The sequence below is a fragment of the Acyrthosiphon pisum genome, chromosome A3, assembly GCF_005508785.2.
Source record: "Acyrthosiphon pisum isolate AL4f chromosome A3, pea_aphid_22Mar2018_4r6ur, whole genome shotgun sequence".
NCBI lineage: Eukaryota > Metazoa > Arthropoda > Insecta > Hemiptera > Aphididae > Acyrthosiphon > Acyrthosiphon pisum.
This window is the reverse complement of record NC_042496.1, coordinates 36,582,452-36,593,264: the sequence shown is the minus strand read 5'-3', so window position 1 is coordinate 36,593,264 and position 10,813 is coordinate 36,582,452. Positions and strand designations below refer to the sequence as shown.

General features: G+C 35.2%; 1 protein-coding gene across 3 annotated transcripts in view; it reads left to right on the top strand.

Annotated features, from left to right (window-relative positions):
- The window catches only part of LOC100164669 (terminal nucleotidyltransferase 5C), a 20,203-nt gene extending 10,207 nt beyond the window's left edge, over positions 1-9,996 (top strand). The window contains exons 1-2 of one of the 3 annotated variants that reach the window (XM_003247498.4): positions 4,052-4,510; positions 7,228-9,996. In XM_003247498.4, coding sequence (XP_003247546.1) covers positions 4,487-4,510; positions 7,228-8,547 — 1,344 coding nt within the window. In that variant the 5' untranslated portion in view covers positions 4,052-4,486 and the 3' untranslated portion in view covers positions 8,548-9,996. Of the gene's footprint in view, positions 1-4,051; positions 4,511-4,590; positions 5,119-7,227 lie in introns of those variants that run through there. The other 2 variants (XM_029491193.1, XM_001952792.5) reach the window with 2 other exon arrangements.
- Positions 9,997-10,813: the final 817 nt, after the last annotated feature.

Sequence of the window (10,813 nt, the reverse complement as noted above, 5' to 3'; positions counted from 1 at the left end):
CCCCCCCCCCCAAGAACTTTTTTTAATATTTATAACAATTTATAATTAAGTATATTCTATAATGCATTAAATTTTGTTCTATTTTTTTTCTAAAAACAAATTATCAAATATTGTAAATTTCGACAGATTGACGGAATATGTTTATACGTGTTTATATGACATGACTATATTATTATCTAGACTCATATCTAGGAACTAGGATATTATTATTATTATTAATATTTAGTTGTTTACATAAAGTATAATATGGGAATTATCCCACTCGATCATCGATAATAACAACTAAGCTCTACACTTTCCCAGAACATTGGCCCATACGGGCGATAGTGCGATCGGTAGGTATATTTTACAATATTACGTATTTTTTTTTTTTATACCAACAGCCCCAAGTTATTAGTTGTTTGAAAACTTGAAATGTCGATTGCTTATTATTTGTCATAATTCATAATATTATTAAGTTATCACCGTGATTCGTTTTTACTCTTTCGTACTCGTGTTTTCTACTGTAGGTCCGTGTAGTTCTATTACTTACTATTATACGGTCGGCGTCTTTTGAAATATTGACTATATTGTCTATTTTACATTTTAACAATTTATTACTATGTCTATAAAAGGAAAATTACTAGCTATTTTGATGCAAGTTGCTCTACTTCTAAACGCTCGGCGGATGAAAAAATAAGTAAGGTCACTAATATCGTTACAGAAAATCAAGTTGTGACTTAGCGGTAATATTTTTTCTTTGGCTGTTCATTGTGCAGTTAATCAGGGGCCCTGATTGTTTTCGGTGTAGTAGGATATTTCCCCCCGATATATTTTTGATGTGGACATTTTTCCCCAAATTTTTTTTTAAAGTTTATTATTGACTAATAATATTGAATTTAATAATGCAATATTATTTAATAAGAAATTATTTTTTTTTAATAAACATTTTTTTTAACATTAAATAAAAAATTTTTTACATTAAATATAAAACATTTTTTTTTTTTTAATTAACATAATATAAACATTTTTTTTCATAAATATAATAGGTTATAAATCTATTTGTTCGATCCACTGAACTACTTCAAAAAAAAAAATAAAAAAAAAAAATAAACATATTTTATATTTTAAGCATTAAAAATTAATAAATTAATGGTCGGGGGGAATGTCCGTGATTCAGTGTGTATACCTAAGTTATAAATAAAGTTTGTATTTACCATAATTTTATAAATTGATATTAGACATAACCATAAATTATATTTTTAATGATAAAATAATGCATATGTTAAACAATCAGCCGTATCCCCCCCCATGACAAAATCATTTGACCGCCACTGAGTTACACATCATCGAATACACAAATGCATTATAGATTTAAACTTATAAGTTATAAGCAATGTGAAAGGCGTGTTTTATAAATTTGCATGTCATAGAAATATTTAATATAGAACACAATAACTAACATACTTCTACTATAATTAATAGCATACAGATATTTTGTGTACATAATTATTAATTTTGAATAAAAATTGTGTACAAGATATAACTTAATACCTATACACAAACACATCTGAATTAAATAGTAAATATATTTTGTTGATTTATCATTATTCATCTATAGAGATATTTTATAAGCTAGGGTTATCGAATATAATGACCAGCGGTAGCATTGTGAAATGTCTGAAGTCTTAATTAATTTTAATTTAATTTACCCTGATTCTAGTGTAAAAGTATCATTACAAATCATTTTAAATAAGTACTTAAATTCTAAAGAAATATAATATTCAATTATTTGATATTTTGAACTGATGATTCAACTAATTTAAGTATAAATCTGTATTAATAAATCAAAAAATTAACAAATTTGCTTTGAACGCTTGTAAGGCGTTTAAATAATCTTATCATAAATTCAAAATAAAATTGTTGTTCCTCCCCCCCCCTCCCATCAGTTTAGAAATATATTTGCTTGTGTTGAACATACAAATATCTGATAAATATTTATTCAAAATATAACACTTAAACTTCGCGGTTTCATAGATTAAGAGACTATTAATTATTAACTATTCATTGAAATTATTATCATTTATTTTTCTAACTTATTACTGTAAACAGTATAATATAAGCTACCATATTTTACACGGTTATTATAGTTATGATCTTGTCAAGTGTATTGTATGTAAACAGCATTTATATTTTTACCGAGATTTTTACATTGTAAGTCTTAACAATACCGTAAGCTACCAAAGACATCTTATTAATTAGGTAATATTATGTGTGTAAATATATGAACTATATGATTGACAGCAGCTAAATTATTATGATTAATTAGACTATTGTTAGATTTTTAACGTACCATATTTTATTATGAATAAAAACCTTTTCGTGTAAATAAAAAAAAAATCAATACAATTTGTATCACCAATTCAAGAAATGCGACGAAACCAATATTGTAATACATAAAGTTTAATATTATTATAAATTATAAAAGCATAACAGTTCAATAAAAAATTGTTGATGCAAATGCACTTTTAAGGAATTTTGGAATATAGCTCCCGACCCGATGGTAGTGTTGCCTATGACGTAGTTCTCGTCGTTCAAATGACGTCATACCGCCTGACGCCCACGCTACTCCCGTTGACGTCAGACCATTTGGGATTATAATAAAAAAAATAAGGGAACGAATACATAAACCACTGCTATCCCTCGTCATCCCTTTTCATTCCTGTTTCTTCTTCATTAAACGAAGCACATTTTGAATGCTTACGTCACCGTTTTCTTTTATTTTCCGTTGTATGTTCAAAAATAGTGCAATGATAAAATTATTAAAAAATAATACACATGCACACAATATATAATGTTGGTTAAAAGTATACCTTGATAAATAATTAAAAAAAAACCATTGATGACCTTTGACCCAATATCACATAAATTGACCGCTGTAACAAGTAACTACAAAAGTGTTATCCCCTGATTACATCTATTTAAACTTGTTGTAATCTTAATAATATAATTTGTACAATTAAAGGGTATTTGTGATCGAGTATAAAAAAAAATGAATTAGTATTTATTTTATTTTATTAAAATTTTAATTTTAAACTTAAGTTTTGAAGTCGTTTGTACTAAACTATATGAAACACAATAAAAAAAAAATCGTATTGACATTGTGTTATGACGTAGTTTAATGTTAAAAAAATTTGCTTTTAACCATATAATTGAGATCGTGTACCTATTACAATTTTTATTTCAAAATATTGTATTTTAATCATGTAGGTACTATAAAGTAAAGTTAATTCACCTAAGTAGATTTATTACTACGATTATTAATTTTGAACTGTTTATATAAATTCCTGACTACAGAAAAAAATATATTGTAAATCGTCGTGCGAACGAATAATATAAAATCGTTAAAACATTAACTACATTTTAGTCGTTGCGTTTAATATAAATTATAATTTACGTATAATCAGTGCGACGGTGCGATACTCATATGCGACCAGACAGAATCGACCACACAACAGATGCGTGTTGAGGAATTCTTTGTGGGGTGGTTGGACAATTATTTTTATAGATCTGTAAAGTTGGGAGGTCGTAATATTGTTAAAAAAAAAAAAAATTGTATGTAATATCATCAGTATTATTTATTTGAAATGATTTAATGGATAAAGTCAATTTTCCAATTTTCCACTGTTAACTCTTTTTTTTTTGCCCCGCTCACTAATGTTAATACACCCAATGCCCATAATAAGTAATTGTCGTCGCGTTGCGATGGCTAGTGTTGTACTAGACACAGTGCCTACCGTTAGCGTGTAAAGCGGAAGGACTAATCTAGTAATTAGATATTTTACGGCTGGTATTTATTTTTTCCTGGCATCAACGCAGTCTACCGTTTCGCCTTGCCCTTTGAACGATATTTTTAGACCGTACCCGGTAACACCCGCGTGGCCGGCAGCGTTCAGTCGCCGACGCCGGCGGAGATTCGCGTACAATAATTACCGGTCCACACGGTAAATAGTAAATACCAAACGTGGTGGCGGAGACGGTGGCAGTGTTGATGGCGCGGTAACCCAACCGAGTGCACGGTGGTGTCGCTGTCGTCGGTGATGGTGGGGGGATCAGCGCGGGTCGTCGCCGGCGACGACTGATCGCGGATCGGCCGTGCCGCGGCAGTAGTTCCGTTTCGTTTGCGGTGCCCGATCGTCGCGTTGTGTGTGCGTGCGCCCTCCGGACCGGACCGCTCGTCACCAAGTAGCCGTCGCTGCCGTGTCGTCGTCGCCGAGTCTTATTTTTTACGTGTTCCGCCGCCGCTGCCTGTGATCCGAGCCGCGTGTGGTGCGTTTCATCAAATATACGTTACTTTTCCTGATCAAAAGCATCTCATCACTGCGCACCCGTGCACGAGGTAGAGAGTGGGTTCATTACTCTGCTCCTCGTCGAAACCGTGTGCAGTTCACGCCCGCCAGAAGCTCGCCGCCGCCGAGACGCCACAGAGGCCGGGGCGCGTAATACGATGGAAAAAGACCTATACCTCAAAGTACGCCGATTTTTCCATTTTTATTTTCACGTCTCGTGGCGAGTTCTTGATTGATTAATATTACGAAAAATATATATTATAGTAATATCACAGGATTATCCACCCGTCCGCAAAAAAAAAACCGCGCACGCGGTGTCTAGTCGTCGTCGTCGTAGAACTTTCGCGAATTTGCACCGTTCCCGGCGGGGCTTTTCCTCTTCCCACTACCCCGCCGGACGCGCCGCGTAGAATGTTCCAGAAGGTTCGTCGCCGCCGCGCCCACGGTACGCGAGCAGCTGCTGCTCTCGGGAAAAATCTCGTCCTCGTTGTTGCCCGTCGTAAATTTTTTTCGCTTTCCTCGGCACGATTTATCGCCGCGATAACAATAATATACTTGCAGCCGGTATCGATAAATCGTGGCGTAAAATTCGTGTTCGTTAATAATAATATTTAACATTATCTACGCGTGTTTTACTCTCCGGTTGTCGTGTGTGACATATTGTTTCGTTTTATAAACGGACCGAGAACAGCCGATAATTTTTTCACTCGTGTTTTTTTACTATCGGTTACCGGAAATTCGATTACGGCGATAATATAATAATATTACAGACCATATGCGAAGGTCGCGCGTAAGTGCCTTACCATGTTTTGTATTTTCGTGATTTTTCCGCTATCTATCTTTGATATGTCTAAAACATAAAATAACACATTTTGATTAAACGAAGTCTGATCGATAGAAGTATTGTTTCATTGAATTCAGTTCGAAAATCGGTTGTTTGTTTAAGTTGCCTACATTAAAAAAATGTGTATATTTTTTTGAATTAAATAAAATTTGGTAACATATTCAAAATCCTCTTTTTATGGTAGGTATGCGGATCGTGTGCAGGTTGTATTCCCAATTTGTAAAAATTTGCAAAACAGAAGGTTGTTTATAGCAATTTACGAATTGTAAATATGTATTACGATCGTTAGAGATCAACAATTCGCTGCACGCTGACAAAAAAATAAAATTCTGCATTATTGTCGTCCTTGACTCGTAATGTGCTCGTCTATAGGTCGGTGGCACAATGGTCCAGATTTTTCGACGTAATTCTTCCGTTCGAATATTTATTTCATGAAATTCGCCACAACGCGTTGGTATTATATACGTCAATGTTGCATAAAATATTAGTAGGTACCTGTTATTTAAAAAAATTAAATCGAATTGTTCTATGAGAGCAGCGTAAACAATAAAATGGTAGGTACCTAGGTAAACGTTGATAATTGATGGTTTGTTAAGCGTATTGATTATTTTATAGTATTAATTTACAGTGTTCAATATGCTTTGCATTTTTGTAAAACAGACAAATCCTACGTTATTTTGACGTGATAATCTTGTGGTTTCGTTATCGCTTCTATGTATCTGTAGGGGGGGGGGACGCTCGTCACGATTTCTCGTTAGTGGAAAATAACACCGCCAAATATGTACGCGAATCGACCGCCTAACTGGTCAGTACGTCACTGGGCCGATAATATTTTTTTTGTTTTTCATCGATCCGAGCAAACGAAAATTACAGTTGACGTTATTGCCTCGGTTGGAACGTCATCGCGTGCATCATTCTCTACGTATTTTTCGCTATGATCGGCTGTCGTTGTCGCTGGTAACCTAACCATGTGCCGCCGGACGTCGGCGGGTGTGCACAGCTGCTGTGCCCGTGGTTATTCGTGGACTCCTCTACGCCGATCGTCGTAAACACAACGTGCGCAAACACACGACGGACCGTATATAAATTCGTGAACCGACGCAAATTGTCGTTTGCGCGCGCTCGTAAAGCCTAGCTCACAGCTACGTCGTCTGTCGTGGTGTCGTGTGTCATATTCTGATTGTCCGTGGTAATCATGGTATCATTCGCTAACCATAATCTACTACGAAATGGGGGGGGGGGGAGTTGAGCTCAACTTTTGGCCACGGCATAGCAGTACCTGCAGGTTTCGGTGCGGAACGAGTGTACGACACCAGTATTATTATAGTATTATACACCAGTGTATAATACAGTGCGTGTTGTGTGAGGCTCAACGACTTGACACATATGGCAACGCACATGCTCGACTCTGGTCGACATGATTTCGAAATCGACCTTTCTTATGCCAGAATATATTACAATAGTATAACGTCGACCTTTGTTCGTTTGCCCTTGAACAACAACCAACCTTATCCATGATGTTATAATATGTGTAATGTGTATCACCTTTGAGTCAACGCCGTGTGGTTCGGGTGTACACTGTTCAATTTCAATTATTATATGATATTAATCACAAGGGTTGACAGTCATTTTATGTTTTTGTATACAATTATTAATTCCTGTGTAGATTATTCAGTATTATTGGGTAATATAAATTGCCTTGTCCCTCCTTGGAACCTTCGTCTTTTCAATTCTCATTTGTCCTGTATAATATCTAAAAAACAATCTTTGGACAGGATGATGACGCTGGCCAACGAATCCATCATTCCTCATTTGGTTTATTATTATTATTACTACTATTAGGTATATTATATTATTTCAATTTAATTGTCCTACTACTTTTTTTCTATTACTTTTTACACATTTTTTAGTTTGTCTGTTTTTAAGATATACATATTAATAGCTTTAACATATTTCAAATTGGGTTCCCATATATAATAAAATAATAATAATGTGGGTATCTCCTATTCTATTTGGCTAACCGTAACTCTGTTCGTGTTTTTTTTTTTGTTACAGAACGGACGTCTAAACGTGTCGACAGCCGACTTAAACCACGTGCGACCCGCTGCCATGTTGTCCACGTGTGACGACCGCAATCGTGGGGCTACCACCAACACTGCCGTAACCACAGGCGGCCGTGCACAACAAACCGATCTCAGCCGCCTGGCCGTCCTGAGCTACGAACAGGTGGCCCGACTGAACGACGTGATGGACGAGACAGTCAGCATCCACGGCCGTGGAAATTTCCCCACGCTTGAGGTGCGCCTTCGCGACCTAGTAGCGATGGTGCGCGACCGGCTACGTGCCCAAGCCGCACCAGAAGACGACGATGTTGCGTTCCCGGCCGAAAGGTCCACGCCTCCATCACCGGATGCCGACGACACATGTTTCCAGGTGCGAAGCATCAGACTTAACGGTGGGGCAGCCTCGCACGTGCTGACCACGGACACTCAGCCGTATAATGACCTGGACTTGATATTCAACATCAGCCTGTCAGGGAACCGGGACTTCGACCGCGTCAAGTCGGCCGTGCTCCGAGCCCTGGTCGACTTGCTACCGGAGGGTGTCAGCCGCAAGCGGATGACGCCGTGCAGCATCAAGGAGGCATACGTGAGCAAAATGGTCAAGGTGAACAAGGACGGCGACCGGTGGTCGCTGATATCGCTAGGCACGTTACCGGGTCAGCGAAACGTCGAGCTCAAGTTTGTCGATCGGATGAAGAGGCCGTTCGAGTTCAGCGTAGATTCGTTCCAGATCGTGCTCGACTCGCTGCTGCTGTTCTACGAGTGTTCCAGCGGCGTACCAATCAGCGAAAGCTTTTACCCGACCGTGGTCGGTGAGTCCGTGTACGGTGACTTCCGGGATGCTATGTACCACCTGGAGAACAAGCTGATCGTCACCAGGAACCCGGAGGAGATCCGGGGCGGCGGGCTTCTCAAGTACTGCAACCTGTTGTTGCGCAACTACGCACCAGACTACGATGGTGACGGCACTAAGAAGCTGGAACGGTACATGTGCTCCAGGTTCTTCATCGACTTCTCCGACATACACCAGCAGCGTGCTAAGCTGGAGAACTATTTGAAAAATCACTTTTGCGCGCCCCAAGAGGAATACATGAAACTTCAGTACCTCAACGTGCTGAAACAGGTGGTCGAGGAGAGCACCGTGTGCCTGATGATACACGAGAGGCATCAGACGCTGTCGCTGATCGCCGAATTGTCGTGGCGGCTGATGGCCGGTCAAGGCATGTACTACTATTACCATCCACAGCCGCAGCTGACCATGTCCATCGGGCACCACAGTCAATTGCCGGCACAACTACATTGCCCTTCATAAGTGTGTTTGAATTTTGATTTTTTTTTAAATATTATTATTATTTTTTTTTTTTAGAAAAATGATACGTTTAACAATTTAACAACAAAATGTTCATATTATGTTATTATATATATACATGATCTCTAAAAAAAAAGTCTCTCGCACTCTGCCTCGCCCCCTTTATCCCAACAATTTTTTTTTGACACCCGCGTAACGGCGCCGACCCAGTGAACAAATTTTCACGTTTGTATATTTTCCGTACGACTGAATGATTTATCTTTAAATGTCTGTTAATTTATTTAAATTGTTGTTAATATATATATATATATGATTGTACATTCACGTTTTCCGTTTATAAAAATGTATTAGGCTTTATGAGGTTGAACAAAAAAAAATTTATATTTACTTTCGTTGCGTACTTAATTGGCTACAATTTTTTTTTTCGTTTTGGCAGCCATCGTTGACTATTGCATATTATTATCTATATTATATGAACCAAAAGAGGGAATACATTCTGCAGTATACAGAGCAGAACGGTCAACAATTGAAACACCAAATCTATTACTATGTTCTTACTTTTTTCTCATCCAATATTTAATTTAAAAACAAAATAATATTAATATATATTTATACATATGATTCGGAAGCCCACTAGGCTGTTAATATTGCATTCATTTTATAGCAGACCGTCTTGTAATGTTGGAGATACAATCGATCCGAAAATCTGTCGTAAATATATATATAATATAATATATAGTATTTATATGCTAAGAAAAAATGTTTTTGGCCCGAGTTTGAGAGACTTATTCTTATTATTTTCTTTTTAATATATTTGTATATATAATAAATACACACACACGCGCATTCACTGTGCGTAATACGATGTACAATAACAAAATTTAAACAGTTGTTTTACTCGAAATTAAAAATATTATAATATATTATATCGCGCGTCCGTGATAATATCTCGACCTGTGAGATGTGCGTATTGCGGGGAGAAAATGTAAAAAAAATAAAAATAAAAAAACTTATGATAAGAACCGGTTACCGCGCCGAAATTTTTAAATCGTTTAATGATATATCATTCTTATATAATATTATTAATTGTCCCTCTTACAAATATTGTGAATAAAAGTTAAACTTTTTTATTAATTTAACCCCTCCCCACCAATAAAAAAAAAAAAAAAAAATTAAAATAAAAACCAAAAAAAATTTTTAATTAAATTATACATCTTATTTTTAACATTGCATTGTTTGTAATAAACATTCCGATTTTTAAAACGTGTATATAATTATAAATATTATAATATTACGTCGAGGAAACACATGTACGAAAGAAGATGAACATCGTGACGCGCGCGCGCACCATCTCTCGCTATAGTGTCTGTTAACCATACGATTATTAAAAATAATAACTTCAACGTTTTTTCGTTTAAGGCGCGTACACTACTTGATAAATACGGATTATAATATAATTATTATATTATCCATACAATGTCACGTGTGTACCGCAAGTTGTTACAATTTATTTTGTATAAAATAATCGTTATATTTTTTTTTTTTTTATATAAAGCTTCCAATCCAATGTTTTTTCAGTATTAAAATTTTTTTTTTTTAAATTATGAAAAATTATTTTAAATTTATACACGTAACGTCTTTTTATCGAGCAATTCTGAATGTCCTAGAGTTATAAAATGTGATATTATTATGTCAATCTATTATTATTATTATTATTATTATTAATTATATTATTATTATAATCATCATCATATATTATTATATATAAATATATATTATTCTTATTATATATTATTGTTATTATAAACTTAATGTAATTTTCTTCTTGAATTATGTTGTTTTCATCGTTTTATCGTCTGTGACGATATATCCTCGGTTGTTGTCCGTCTACCGAGATCTGTACGTAGTACGTACTATATATATATATTATATATATAGGTACTCATCTTCCAGTAATAATAATATTATATAATTATTATAATTGATACCCCTTCCCTTTTTCTTTTATTATATAATTACCAGATTGGCGTTTAGAGTGAAACCACAAAATACGCACTGTTTGTAAAAAAAAAAAAAAATGTTTATATAAAAATAATAAGGCTGAAGTCTTTTTAAGTTTTTCTCTTTTACGATATTATGTGTTAATGAAACATTTAAAAGTATATATGATATTAATGATATTTTACGTATATATTCAAAATATTGTTACGAAAAAGAAAACCATTAGCGTTTAATCATTTTTAAATAAAAGAATATTTTAATTATTATT